At 45.6% G+C, this 14,930-nt stretch overlaps 1 protein-coding gene across 1 annotated transcript; it reads left to right on the forward strand.

The window, feature by feature from the left end:
- The first annotated feature begins 6,512 nt into the window (after positions 1 to 6,512).
- On the forward strand, positions 6,513 to 14,088 carry PRKAB1 (protein kinase AMP-activated non-catalytic subunit beta 1). The gene is made up of 8 exons (XM_061370569.1): positions 6,513 to 6,524; positions 7,844 to 8,018; positions 8,806 to 8,972; positions 10,698 to 10,791; positions 11,754 to 11,868; positions 13,120 to 13,253; positions 13,739 to 13,807; positions 13,890 to 14,088. The coding sequence occupies exons 2-8, from the start codon at positions 7,854 to 7,856 to the stop codon at positions 13,965 to 13,967; spliced, it is 822 nt and encodes a 273-aa protein (XP_061226553.1). The 5' UTR covers positions 6,513 to 6,524; positions 7,844 to 7,853; the 3' UTR covers positions 13,968 to 14,088.
- The last annotated feature ends 842 nt before the right edge of the window (positions 14,089 to 14,930 follow it).

The raw sequence follows: 14,930 nt of genomic DNA on the forward strand, positions 1-14,930 counted from the left end.
ATTTTCAAAATAGCATCCAGAAAGTGTTGAGGCCTTTTCCATATGGTCCCTCGGTGGTCTCTTTGGGTCTTTCCTGCCATGAGAGGGAAGTGGTCAAAGGAGGTCTCTCTCAGCAGGTAAGAGGTCACATTTCCACCACCTTGGGTTCCTGGCATCAAAGTAAGCACTACTGCATTGCTGTAGTAATAGTTTTCTATGTGACAGAAATCAAAGTATGTATAAAAAGCTTCATCCTTCTGCAGAATATTAAACTGCAGGACTGTAAACTAAACCACATCTAGCCAGGTGAAAGGGGATAAACATTTCCAAAGTTATTTGGGTACTAGAGGATAGGGCTAGGCAACTTGAAGTGTTTTGAAAGTGCCTAAACAAGGACTTAGATCAATAGGAGCTAGACACCCGATTTGTTCAGATGGTTTTGAAAACCATACTGGAAATCTAACGTGCATCTTGATGCTCATAAATATCTTTGAATCCTGCTCTCAATATAATTGAGGATTAAGCTATTGTATCTTCAGTGCTTCTGAAGATAAATGTTGCTACCTTGCACTGCTATTGATTGGTATAAAAATAAAGGCTTTGTATTAAACCACTTAATGTGACAGAGAGGGGAAAATGCAGCAATTCCTCTAACATCCTTTAGTGCTTCTATGTCATAGGTAATATTTTTGCATTACTAATGTACTGGTATATGTTCTCTTCATTTATTTATGTTTACATAAATTTTAAAGCATGTTTGAGAAATGCAATCAAACACAGCTTGTGCTGGAAATGGATATGGTCCTTGTGCAACCAAATGGTTCTGGGGTAAGTGTGACAGACCCATACAAAGTCAGGTATCAAACACGGGAAAGCTAAACGGCATTTTACTGCCCAAATCAGCAAGATCTCTGATCACAGCAGTGCATGTGGAAGGCAGAATGCAGTTGTCTGAATGAGGAATTAAGGGGCATATAAGCAAATCTCATTATCTGTGACAGGCTCTGGAAAGTACTTGTCCTTCATCATCATGCCTCCAGATTTGGACCTGGTCCATTATTGTTCTGCATTGCACTTAACCGTTTTCTGGGGAAGGGAAAAAAGAAAAACAAACAACAAAGAGCTTTCATGTGTTACTGTTATTTCATGAAATCAGAGGGGGAAAAGCAGTAAACACATTTCAACTCAGCATCTGTGCCCTGGGCAGCTGAACAGTGTCTTCCTCCCACAAAGCTGCTCTGGGCTTCCACTTTCCAATGCAGTCTTCCTGCATGCTGAAGGCACCAACTAATGCCTGAAGTCCAGCTCTCTTTTCCTTCCTGCATGTATTACAGGCAGAGACAGATGGAAACTTGAAAATGCTGGCCTCAGCTCCTGGATCATGTTAGCATCTTCCACATCTTCCAGGGCAGCAGCATTCTGCGTAACACCAGCGTGCACGTATCTTGATATGTAACCCTAGAAGAGGGTTTCTAAATATAAGTGGGGTTTCTTTGCTGCCATGTGAAGGGGGTCAGCCAGACACTTAAACAACATGTGGTGTATGCTTCATCAGCCTGCACAGAAAAAAACTAGCCAGGGGCAATATGAAACTAAATTCTTAGGGTGCCCCCCTGCAGGCACATGCAGGAGTTTACAGCTTGTGACTTCAGGATCGGTACTGGCTCTGCAATTTATGTGGTTGAAATCATAATCCACCAACAGGGTGGCTCAGGGCTCTAGAAGCTGTTGCTTTTGTACCTGTATCTTTAGACATGTTCACAGTGTGAACTGTGTTCTGCTCCTCTGCTTGGAGATAGGTTCTATCTGATTGCTACCAGAGATTGGGTCATCTGAGTTAGTTTTCACTTTGTGTGCATTGTGTGCACACATGCACAAGAGGATGCTATTTGAAGGACTGCATTTCCCAAGGCAGGTAACATTTCAATGCAAAGCAAGACGCTGCATTGATTCAGGGCCAAGGTGCAAAGCCACATCCTGCTTACCTGACAGCTATTCAGAAACCTCTATATGGTGTGTTTCGTGTAGGGAAGAGTTCGTATCACCAAACCTTCACTCCTGATAATGGGGTAAACTAAAAGGAAGCTGAATAAATGTGGACCCTACCTGGACTTTGAAGAGGATGCCTCAAGGCAAAGTCAGAGACATCAGATGGCCTGTGCAGAGTAGTCTGCATAGCTGCTGCCTGACCCACAGCTCTTCCAAGACTCAGCCTTCAGACTTTCACAGGTAGTACCTTCAGGCTGAAACGCTACTTGAATGTTGGTTTCCTCTTACTATCCTCCCATCTCCAACCTCATCTTTAATTAGTATGTCTCTGAAGGTGTGCAGTGTTATGTTGGAGTAGAGGAGTTGAGAAGGGATGCAGAGGTCTACCAGTGATTTTTATGTGCACTCACAATTTTCCACTTCCCAAGCACAACGGCATGTTCTGCACGCACAGCAATGGCATGTGTCCCTGAAATGCGAGTGAGCCTTTAAGGAGGCTGCCCAACTTCCTCTGCATCACACCCTGGCAGCCTGGCAAAATGGGCTAAATTCAGAAGTGACCTGAAAGAAGGAGGGGGTTTGGAAACAGATCACTCAGCCAGTGTAAAAATGGAGGAACAAACTTGGGAGCCTAAGGTAGCAAGAAAGATTAGAGTAAAAACTTAACTGGGAGGTTTCTGCACTTAAGTTTATCCTGTCTTCATCTCTAGGGTAAGTTCTGCTACTGCTACCACCCAGCTCACTCTCCATAGCACAGAAGCTACAAGAAGTGCTTGTGTGTCCTTTATAATGTGATTTATGGCATGCCTGAATTTGATCTACCAGCTCCTGACTGAGGATGGCTCTTCTAGTTCTGTCATATCTAGCTGTAGGGCTGAGTCAACTTCCACTTCGCTTGCAATAACTTCTCTCTGACTAAATAAGCTCGCATCATGTCAAGGAAAAAGAACTTTACCAGCTAACAACAGATCCATCAGAACTTTAAACTGCACAGTCTGAGACTTCAGGCCACTGCATTTCTTTTTTCAACATGTACTCTGGAGTAAGAGAAGGGGAAAGTCCACAACCAGAGCAGGCTGTGTGGTAATGGTGAGCCATGGCAGCCTCATGTACACATACTTCAATCAGTATTTGATGGGGATTTAACTGCCTTTTGATTTTAATCAACTCCAGGAGATAATTCAAACAGAGAAGATGAGATTCTGGGCTAGAGCACAAGTGGTTGGTGAGTGCTGTTCCTTCCTTGCAAGAATTTAGCTTGAACTTTTTGAGCTTGAAAGTTTTGCAAAGCCATTCTTCACCCCACTTAACCAAAGACATACATTGCCCTAACATAGGTCTCTCCTGACTCGAGATTTTGACCTTACTGTCTTTAAAAAAGAGCCATCTGGGAAGAGAAGACGGTAAGTGATATCTCCAAGGGGGTAGAATAACTCACTAGTAAAGATGTCACTTCACTTGACTCCCAGCCTGTACAACACCAAAAGTGCTCTGTCATGGTGGTCAGAACCCTGACATCGGCTGATCCTCATGACCTTATAAGACAAGAACGAAAATGCCTTAAAATTAATTTCTGAAGAGGATGTTCTGTGTGAGTTGTATAGTCAGGCCAGGTCTAGTTTGTATTTATCAAGGAAGGTAGATGTGAGTAAAGGAGAAAAGAGCTAACCTTTGCTTGTGGACAGTGACATGGTAAATAACAGAGAGCATGTGGCTCTTCTACAAGCATCTCCTTTTAAAACCTCACATTGCCCTATGACGTGGCATACTCATGACACCTGATAAAGCATTTAATCAATTACTTTTACCTTGGTTTATGGGCTGTGGACAGTCTGAAAGTAGATTGTGCTCTTTGTTTTCACAGGACATTCTTGTTCAAAATTCTTCAGTTACATTTTCCACCTGACCCTTTTCCCCTCAAGCCTGCCACGTGCAATTCAAACTGTTGTGATTCACCACATGATTTCTTTTTCCTGAGCAGACAACCATAAATCCTGGGGCGCTCCCATTTTTGGTGTCATTGCTAATGCCAAAATTTCCTGTTTGGTTTTGTGATGTCTGAATTCAATGTTTACTTCAGGTGAGTATTTGTTCAGTGGCAGTGTGGGTGGTGAACACAAAACAATCTGCGGTCCTGAATTTGCACTTCAAAGATTTTGCAGTATTCACCCAACCTAATATCACCTTCCTTTGGCTGATGGAAAGCTAACAGCTAAAAGCCAAAGTGATGAAGTGATGCAGACAACTAATGTCAGAATTAATATATAGATTTCTATCTAATTCTTTTCCTCTTCAATTAAAATGCTCACAGTCATGATTCTTGGGCATCTCCCAAAATTGTAAGGGAATGTACACAGCTAAGCAGCTAGGAAATAAATTATTCTGTACCAAAGTCTGGAGTGTTTAGCCAGGGCTGAGCCTAAGTGGCCTGTTGCTGTGTTTCCTGTCGGAGAGATACAGCACGTTAGAAAAGGAGAGAGTTGTTGTGACATGTTGTTTCAATGGCAAGTGACACCTCTGACATTCTCACTAGGGAAATAAGCCAAGAACCAGGAACCCCATTTGTATCATTTCTGGAAGTCTTGATGGAAGAAGTGAACTACCTCCCCTCATCTGGCAGTAGGAAAAAGAAGGTTAAGACAGGTATGTGAAGGGGCAGGAGCAGAAAGGTATTTTGCAGTCTTCCTTTGGAATGTGGAGGCTGGTGCTGGATGGAGTGGAAGAGGGGAAGGTTGCAGAGAATGGAAGGAAGCAAAAAGTCAGAGATGCTGTCAAAGGGAGGAGCTAAACTTCAGGATTGCAGAAAATCAGTAGGTGGATGAGCTCTGCCAGGCCCTTGTGGCATGTCTAGCTCATCTTTCACTTCCCACATCTCCTGCATTAACAGCTGTAAGGGAGTTGGGCTCCCACACAAACTGATGGCAGAAAACAATCCTGCAGTGCCTGTGAGGAGGCAGGGTGGTGATTTAGTAAGCAGCAGTGGTAAACCCGCTATGCAAAGCTCATTGTTCATGGTGTAAATGTCATCCAGCCCTCCTAATCCGCTGGGACCAGGTGCCTCCCAAAGAGTTTCAGGCTGATTGCTCTAGGACTGTTGCTACCACCCCCCTATCACTATTGACCATGAGGGAAGACCAGAATTGGGGGTGAAGGGGAAGCAGTCATGGGGAAAAGAGAGAGAAGCCAGTAACAGCAAAGCCCAACCACCAAGAGGCTGAGATGCCCATGTCCATTGCCTCTGCCTGTCCATGGGTCAACAACTCCCAAAGGTTTTGGCATGGATGGTTCATCACTGTGTAGGGAAAGACCATCACATTTTAACACCAGAACTTTAAATTCAGTAATGCTTGGAGCTGCCATAGTCTAGTCACCACAGCCCAGTGAGCTACTAGCAGTCCTTACCCTGCAGTTTATTACCTTTCTGTGGTTACTGGAAGTAACAAAAACCATTGCAAAGAAATGAGTGTGGTCCCCAAAGCGAAGATGCCATTGCTTGAAATGAGCCTGGCTGGCCCTTGTGCAGATCATCACAGGGGACCTACTGGGCAAGTGATGGATAAGATGGTTGTGTGGATCTCAAACTCACCCTGCAGAGGCGTGTGCATTATTAGTGACCAAAAAAGGACTGGGGAGAACAAAACAATTAGGTTTGGAGACAAAGGCTTTGGAAGTGCTAAGCTGTGTGAAAGATCAGACCAGCAGCTGCATTTTATAGCAGGGTGACCTGTGGAGGGGCTGGTGCAGAGCAGCCCACACACATTCCCCTGTGTCAGGCTGTCCCGTGCCGAGGCATCCTTCCATGCAAGACAACTTGGAGCAACTGCTCCTCAAAACACAGTGTGGGAACCAGGCCCAGTGAATCTGTCTATTCCAGCAGAATTGTTCCCACAACATAACACCATGCCAGAAGGATACACTTCGATCCAGTAGGAATCCTTCTGTCTGTTGGCAGCTTCAACATAAAAACAACTTCCTTGCGAAAAGAACTGCTGACCAGGAACCTGCAGTCCTCACAGCTTTGTGCCCGTTAGAAAAGTAGGGGGAAAGACAGCAACAGCTGAAGAGCAAAGGGCAAAACAAGAGTGTAATTGGAAATGCTTAGGCAATTATGTTGGAGTAATACATGAGTGTAAGTTAATTTGGGAAGCATTTACCAATTACGGTCTTGGATTTCCAACTGTGCTTCAACGGCAGGAGAGCCGCGTGTGTGGTTTCAGAGCCTGAAAGGGCTGACCTAAGGGTCAGCGGCTGTGAGCTGGCTCTCGCTGCCCTTTCCAAAGAGGGAATGTATGGGAAATGCGTTTGTTTCCTAGCTCCAGTGTCCCGGTGCTCCCTCATTCCGCAGATCCAAACCCTCGTTGCGGCGGTGAATTGGAGAAAAGGCAGGTAAAGAGCCCACATCCCCCCCGCTGCCCTCGCCCCGAGGCTCCGCGCAGGGTCCCGCTGCCGCACCGGAACCTTCGGGCCGGGCTCAGGTTGTGCCCGGGGCGCAGTCCGGAGCGGGCCGGCGGAAGCGGAAGCAGAAGCAGGTTGGCGGTGCGGGCCGGAGGCGGGCGGTGGGTACGGGGGCCGGGGCGCTGCGGGGCCGGGGGGAAGGCGGGGCCCAGCTGCGGGGGTGCTGCTCCGGAGCCGCTCGGCTGCGAGTGCTCCGTGCGGGCTGCAGGGCCTTCGGCGGGGCACTGAGCCCGTGGTGCGTGCTGAGAACTCACTCGGGCCTCCCCGGAGTTCCTCTCATAGGGGCCTTGAGGTACCGAGGGCTCCAAGTTGGTGCAGTTTCGCGCAGCCAGCTGGTATTGGCTTGTTTTCATAGTGCCGGTTAAAGTGCTGAGTTAGTTGTGTATTTACACAGGCCATGCCCGCTGAGACTGGGTTTGGGTTGTGACCGTGCTGGGAGCTGTACACTTGGAAGCTGGGCAGTGTCTGTAAACAGGACAGTATCCCAGATGTTGACTTGAACCTTACTGTAGTGACAGGACAAGGGATAACGGGTTAAAACTGAAACAGGGGAAGTTTAGATTGGATATAAGGAGGAAATTCTTTCCTGTTAGGGTGGTGAGGCACTGGAATGGGTTGCCCAGGGAGGTTGTGAATGCTCCATCCCTGGCAGTGTTCAAGGCCAGGTTGGATGAGGCCTTGGGTGCCATGGTTTAGTGTGAGGTGTCCCTGCCCATGGCAGGGGGTTGGAACTGGATGATCTTAAGGTCCTTTCCAACCCAAACTATTCTATGATTCTATGATTACTGGGTGCTCTGAAGTGGTTCTGTCGGTGTGATTCCCACAGCCCCTCTGAGTTGCTGCTCTTCACCTGTAAGTTGTCTTTCATACAAGACACGGCATGCACAGCCAGTCTCACCCCTCTGCGAGTGGCTGTGGCCTCACAGGCTATGGGGTGGGAAGAAGCATTGGCCCTTGCCCTTCCAGGAATAAAGGGGAGCCTGGAGGAAGCCTCCAGTGGAGCATCAGCAGGACTGTGCTGTGTGTGCTGCAGAGCTGCAGGCTGTAGGGATCCGTAGCAGGTTGCCAACCTCAGATAACTGTTTTCTACTGAAATCACATTTCTAGTGGGTTGGTTTTGCTGCATTCTGGCAAAAAAGTTCTACTGATGTTTCAGCTGATGTGGTAGAGTGCTATGTGCATGGGTATCCAGAAGGCCACGTTGCTTGGGAAGACAGAATACATACACAGCTTTTAGAGTGGCTGAGTCTTGCAGAGCTGCTAGGACATTGACCTAGCACAGCATTTGGGGTTAATCAACCTTCTTAGACTCTTCAGTTCAGAAACAGAGCCCAGGTGTGCTGATGAGCCTGCTTTCCTGCACACAGGTGTTCTAGCTTGGAAAGCATGTGTGCTAATCCGGCTTTTCCTGCTTTTTTAGGTCTTTCACAATGGGGAACACAAGCAGTGAGCGAGCTGGACTGGAGCGACATGGGCATAAGGCATCCCGAGGGGACAGCTCAGGAGGAGCCATCAGTACAAAAGAGGGTGATAGACCCAAAATCTTAATGGATAGTCCTGAAGATGCAGACTTGTTCCATTCAGAGGAAATGAAGGTATTGCTGGTTGGTTCTTGTCTTCTAACATTACCATGCTGTGGTGCCATATGCAACCCTCAGTAGTTCTGGCATTGAATTTACAAACAAAGCTATCTCCCTTGCATCCCAGCCAAAGAGAGGTGGTGCAGTGATGTGCAGGCAGATATAATGAGTGTAATGTTATGGGTTCCAGCAAGAATTGTTTGTAGAAAACCTAAAGTGTAGCTGCTTCAAAGCACAGTGTTCCAGCTTCCTTTGGATCCTTAACGCTCTTGCAGTTACCAGTGATATTTTTCCTGTCTCTTATTTTCCATATTAAAAGCTCTGTTAACTGGGGTTTTTTTTACTAGCATTAGATGTCTTGCTGTGTATCATGTTTCATAATTATATCTAACAGAAAATTACACTTAGATTCTGACTGTTGGACAGAGGTGTTTCCTGTAGACATCTCATCATCTGCCAACTACAAATTTTATATCTACCATATTTGTATAATCTAAATGCTTCTTGAGGGTATTTCTTCTTCATTATTTTTCTCCCTGTTCTTGTATCTGTGTGTTTTGAAAACTTTTGTGAGCTTGAGTAATTTCTTTTTAACCTAATTTAGCTGGAGGGAAGGAGATTATTTTGCCTTCCGCTTCTGCAAATTTGAAGGCTTTAACGTGCAAATGAACTTGTGAACAGCATCTACAAATGCACAGTTTCTAATTCCATCTGCCAAAAAATGCCTGTAGACTTGTACCTGAGAGATTGTCTATGTCTGCCAGGAAAGAATTCCTTTTGATGAAGACCATTGTGCTTTTAGGCTCCATTGGAGAAAGAAGAATTCTTAGCTTGGCAACAGGATCTGGAAATGAATGATAAAACGCCCACACAAGCTCGACCGACAGTCTTTCGTTGGACTGGAGGAGGGAAAGAAGTCTATTTATCTGGGTCCTTCAACAACTGGAGTAAAATCCCTCTGACAAGGAGGTAATAAACTGCTGCTGCTTTATTAGGGATATTACACAAGGAATGGGAATGCTTAGTGAAGGGAGAAAGGTGGTCTCCTGTAGATCGGTATTGTGCTGGGATTTACCACTTCTCTCCTGAAGCCCTTGATGAGAATCTGATTTTTGGATGGCACAGGATGAAAGTTGAGTTGTGTCACTTTTGAAGGGGTGGTGTGTTCACTGGGCACTGTGCATGAATCACCTGAAACAATCCTCATTGTGCAGTCTGCTGCTTGGGCTCAGAGTTCAGGCATAGGAGGCAAAAGTTGGATTTAAGCATAGTGTCTCTGATGGCACATGTACTTTTTTGCCATATTTGGCTGCTTTTGCCCAGCTGAAGAGGGCCAAATGCCGCTCAGGAAAACTCTGAGCCTGGGACCCCTGCTGGTAAATTACATGAACGAGAGAATAAATCTGTGTTAAGGCACCAACTGCTTTTTCCTGCCAGAGAGCTGAAGCTCTCCTTAGTTCTGTACTTGAGTAGTTCATTTAAACCAATATTGGGGTTTTTCCCCAAAATTTGAAACTTAATAGATGGCAGAGAGGCTGAGTTTAACTGTTGATCTGAGCCCTCTTGTCCATCAAAGGTGACATATCCATGAAGGATTGGTCTGCTGCCAGTTTCTGGCATTTCTCATCTCAGTGAGTGGCTACCTGCATTGTCCTTGCTGCAGAAGGGTCTTAATTTCCTGAGAAACTCGAGGGAGAGCATAGTGGCCTAATGGAATGGTGTGGGAGGACTGTTCTGTGTATGAAGAATGGGAGAGAAATTACCAAGAGAGGAGCTGGAAAACAGGCCTGTGGAACATCACTATTACTGTCATGCTCTAAGTAGGAAGCCTGGGAGGCAGGAAATAGTGAAATGAATCTGGAAGAAGGCCAAAAACCCCAAAATATTTGTCTCTTGTCAGATTAGGTGTTCTGGGAAAGGAGATATCTGGACCTCCTTAGAGGCTGGATAAAATCATGTTACTGAATCAAATATGCTCAAGTAGAAGAGTTCATTATTTCAGACTGAAATTTCAAATCCAGTTCTATGGTGGTGTGCTTGCACCCTCACCTGAGAAGAAGTAAAGGGAGATGCTGGCATTGTGTAGCCTGTTTGAATTGTTCAGAAAGCATGAGCTGTTTCTGTGCTGTTTTGAGACGCTGGTAAAGACTTCAGTTGAATCAGGAAGTTCACAGCACCAGAGTATCAACATCACCAAGCAGCAGCTATTCAGCTCCCAAGTGACTCAGAAGTATTGAGGTGCTTTCATCTTCTACTCATTGTTTACTTAGCTGATAAGTAATTCTTGATATGCCCTCACAGGCAGTTCTGAAATGTAGTTGGTGATGGCAGATACTGAAAGGCAAGGAAATCTGAGTAAGCTGATGTTGTTCTATCAACAGGAGTCTCACACATAAAATGAGGTCTCACGTACTGACAAGTGACATGAAGATGTGAGGATGACTTTACAAAAGCTCAATTAATTGATGTCAGGAATGCAGATACGAATTCTGAATGTGTAGGGACTTACTGTCATAGAGGAAATTTTCATTAACTTTAACCTTAATACGACTCTTTACCTTCAGATTGCATCAGGGATTCTCGTAAGTCTTTGTACGCTGAGGAGGCTTGTATTGTCAGTTAGTGTTTGGCACAGTTTGTAATCAGTATGCTTCTCGGAGCATTTCAGGGCTGATTGTTTGTCTTAAATTCCAGTCACAACAACTTTGTGGCAATCCTGGATCTGCCAGAAGGAGAGCACCAATACAAGTTCTTTGTGGATGGGCAGTGGACGCATGATCCTTCGGAGGTAACGTCTTCTTTGGTTCCCTGTATTTATTCAGAAAGGGACCTGAACATGAGACACTGATGGATTCTCTGCTAATAGCTGGCCACTTCAGAGAGAGGGTTTTGTTAACAACAGGAACTGACTGTTGAAGTTGGTGAGAGAGAGATTTCTGATGCTGGCCTAGGTGAGGTCATCAGACTGACAGCCTCAAAGGACAGGAGATGTTGTAACAAACGAGTGACAAGATCTCTTGGGGGCTGGTTTATAAGAGATGGTGAGCTTTTCTAGCCTAATGCCAAACTGTCTTTTAATGCACTGTAGCATTGCTGACAGCCCAAGTCTCTCTATGCTGTACCTGCTCTCTGTGCCAGAATGTTGCTATTGCTGCTCTAGATCTTTTCATAGTTCAGTAATTGTGCCAAAATCTACCAGGTCTTTTCTTCCTCTTCTGCTATAGAATGAGCTTTAACCCTTGCCTGCCCATCAGTCCCTCACTGCTTCTGAACTAACCATTCACAGCTCATGGCTCTAGTCTTCTTGCTGTCTTGGCAGACCTTGCAGGATTTACCTTGTAGTAAGTTTAGCTCTTTGAACCCTCTGTCTTAGCTTTGGCCATAAACCAGCAATACCAACTACTCTGCCATGCTCTGAAAGCCCTGTAGAAGCTAGAGGTAAAGCTTGCCTCCTTGTGTTGCCACTGTTTAACTTTAGCCCAAACCTCATCCTAGCCTTATCTATAGCCCAAGAATTTATCAAGTGCTGTGGACCTGCCAGGTTCAACTGACATGCAGTCCCCAGTCCTAAATGTGCCTTTTCTCTTAACCTCACATTAACTGAGCAATGCTGAGCTGTTTTTGTATCTGGTACTGGCACGTTTTAAAAGCAATAGATCTCATTCTTGGTAATGCTGATTGTGTAGTTTTGGGAATCTAATAGTCCCAGAAGCCTTTTTATCCTGACTTTTGTATCTTGCCTCTTCCCAGCCAGTAGTAACCAGCCAGCTGGGTACCATCAACAACGTCATACAGGTGAAGAAAACTGACTTTGAAGTATTCGACGCTTTGATGGTGGACTCCCAGAAATGTTCAGACATGTCTGGTATGAGCTTCCTGGTAATTCTCTATCACACTTGTTTGAGATGTTAAAAATGTCATCTTCCTATTTATCTGGAGTTAAAGGTGCAGTATAGATTAACCTCCACATTTGTCAGGCCCTGTGGGCATGTGCAGGAATCACAGATGCACAAAGGAAGATATGGGATGCACAGAAGAAAAAGCCTCTAACAGAGCAGCACAGGTCACTGTAATGTAGATACAGTTAGGAGGGAGTCATGGGTGTTTAATAGCTGTTTGTTTGCCTGTGTGATGTGAAATCAGTGGATCAGTCTCTACCTTACAGCATCAAACCAATGTGGACAGTCTGCACTGCTCCTAATTCCATCTTCCTCTGCTAAGGAGGTGGACTGGGAAGGTCAGAAGTTGCACATTAAGAGGTAGGCATTAGGTGCATCTTTGCAGTGCTAACAGAGGGTCAGGAGTATATCGTAGCCTCACAGTTTAGTATAAATTATGTATATCCTAAAACAATTTAAAAATGCTATTTTTGTCTGAAGTTTCATATTCAGTGTAGCAGAAGAGAGAGAATTAGCTTGAGTCATCTCTGAAATCAGCTTTGCTGCCTGCTCTTTGTAGACCTTTGCAGGGATGGAGACATGATGGAAGTAGTACCTTAGATGCTCCTTCAGAAGCCCCATCCTTCTGTCAGAGGGTGCATTTGGTTTATTTTTGCCCTATACAACTTTGCCCTGGACAAAGGCTTTTTGGAGGAAAAAATGTGATTTGTAGGACTTGGACACTGCAGGGAGCCAGGAGGAGATTCTAGTAGATGCTTCCCTGCAGTGTGGTGTAACAGCCTTTCTTTATACTGATACAGACTCTGAAGATCTCTTTCTGTTACTCTGTCCCTGCATGGGAATACTGCTTGCCTTTTACAGGTTTGTACCATGTTTCTGGTACTTTTCCTTGGAGGGAACATTGTACAGCAGCACTAATAGTAAGGAGAAGTGCTGGGCAGAGGTGACTGCACTTCTGGAGTGCAGTAGATCTCTCCAAACTCAGCCTCCCAAACCTTCTCAGCTAGTTTCAAGTCAGACAGACTTTGGACATCTGAAGTTGCCTCTTGGGCAGTGACTGCATCAGGGCTGTAGTTCTTGTATGTACGTGCCATCGATTTCCTCTGTCTGCGTGTTCCTGGATGTGAAAATCAATTTGAATATGGTAAAAAATACCTATAAAGTGCAGGTACTCTGACAGACTATTTAAGGGTAAATATGTAACATCTCTTTGGCAGAGTTGTCAAGTTCACCCCCAGGACCATACCACCAGGAGCCCTATGTTTGTAAGGCAGAGGAGCGCTTTAAATCACCACCTATTCTTCCCCCCCACCTGCTGCAGGTCATCCTGAATAAGGACACAGGCATTTCTGTGAGTACATTTGTTTGATGAGTAATGGCCTTGAGGGTGTGAACACATGGGGAAAAAGCCTGGGTGCAGACAGGGGGCAGCTTAGGAAAACCCTTAGAACAGTTGCCACATTGGTGAATTCTGGACTATGTATGTCCAGGTGGATTCATCTGAAGTAAACCTACTTGACTCTCCTCAAAACTGAGAGGACAACTCAATTGCTGTTTTACTCCCAGAAACCTTTATCTTCCCACTGCAGCACTGTTAAAGTGTCAGAAGCACATAAGGAATAATTGAGGTCTGTTGCACGGTGGCAGTGAGGTGCAGAGGATTTCACCCTGGAGAGGGGTCTTGGGTTGTTCTGGCACTTTGCATTTGCTGATGGACTCAGCGTAAGGAGCAGGGTGGTGTATGTGAGGGTATGGCTAGCTACAGACAGTGTTTGGCACCCATCAGCTGTGATGAGTGAGTTCTGTTATTTTCACACTCATTTCCCCCTTTCCCAGTGTGACCCTGCTCTGCTCCCTGAACCCAACCACGTCATGTTGAACCACCTCTACGCACTTTCTATCAAGGTGAGAGGCCAGGCCGTGCTCTTTGGAGGTGCAGTTTTCAGGTACCCGTGTGATGTGCTCACTTGTTTTCCATCTCCTGTAGGATGGAGTGATGGTGCTTAGTGCTACGCATCGTTACAAGAAGAAATATGTCACCACTTTGCTGTACAAGCCAATATGAGCATCGCTGTAGCTTGTGACCAATTGCTCTGGGCCAGTGCAGTCTCAGAAAAACAATTCCTCTCTTAACCAAATGTACTCCTGCTCTGTGCTGTAGCAAATGAACTCTGATTTCATCTGGTTTCTGAGACTTCCAAGTTCTCCTGTGTTTTCTCAGTGGTACCTTGGAAGTTCTCAGAGATGGCAGCTTCATGGCAACCAGGCAGATGGCAAAGGGTGTCAGTGCCCATTGGCAGCTCAGTTTAAAACCACCAGTTAAATTAGGCTGAAAAGCGAGGGCAGCAACAGATCAAAGACCTTTAGGAGCCGGGCAGACTGTAGCAAACTGTAACCAACAAGGCAGCCCAAAGCCTGGAGATCGGGATTCTTGTGGAATCTCATTCGAGCTCAGCACTCAACAAAAGCAAGACATTGCTGCTGCCATAGCTCATCAAACATGCAATCATTCCATAGCAAGTTCTGAACTTGCATGGCTGAAGTAAGTGGGAATATTGATGGTCCTTTTGTAGCAGCCTTTTCTAGGCACAATCAGTGACACAATCACCTACACGCTCAGTTTTACTGCATGGTAGACCGGGGAGCACTGTTTCTGAGCTCTGTAGTTTTTCTCTTCATGAGAACTGAAATACAGCTTTTCCCCTGTGGAATTTCTGGTAAAGACAATTGTTTTTAATGGCTGGATTTTTCTGTAAGTCATCAACGTGTATGTAATTGCAGTAATCTGCTTTTGGAAACCAGTTTCCCTTGCTGTTGCTAGTGAGGACTTCCTTAAGCTGTGAGGAAATCAGTTTAGGGATTAGTTCTTCAGGAAGGGCCTGAAGGTGACTGCAGGTCACCTGTGCCCAGTTGCAGTGCTGGGTCCAGCAGCACCGTGCCCGTCTGTGCCCAGGGGAAGCAGGGCCCCTGCTCCAGGTTGCAGCACGACCACAGGTATAAACCCCCTGCTGCTTCCACAGCCAGGGCT

This window comes from Neopsephotus bourkii, unplaced genomic scaffold, assembly GCF_033783945.1.
Source record: "Neopsephotus bourkii isolate Nb327-2 ecotype Australia unplaced genomic scaffold, CSIRO-AGI_Nbou_v1 NB_1542, whole genome shotgun sequence".
In the NCBI taxonomy this organism is placed as follows: Eukaryota; Metazoa; Chordata; class Aves; order Psittaciformes; family Psittacidae; genus Neopsephotus; species Neopsephotus bourkii.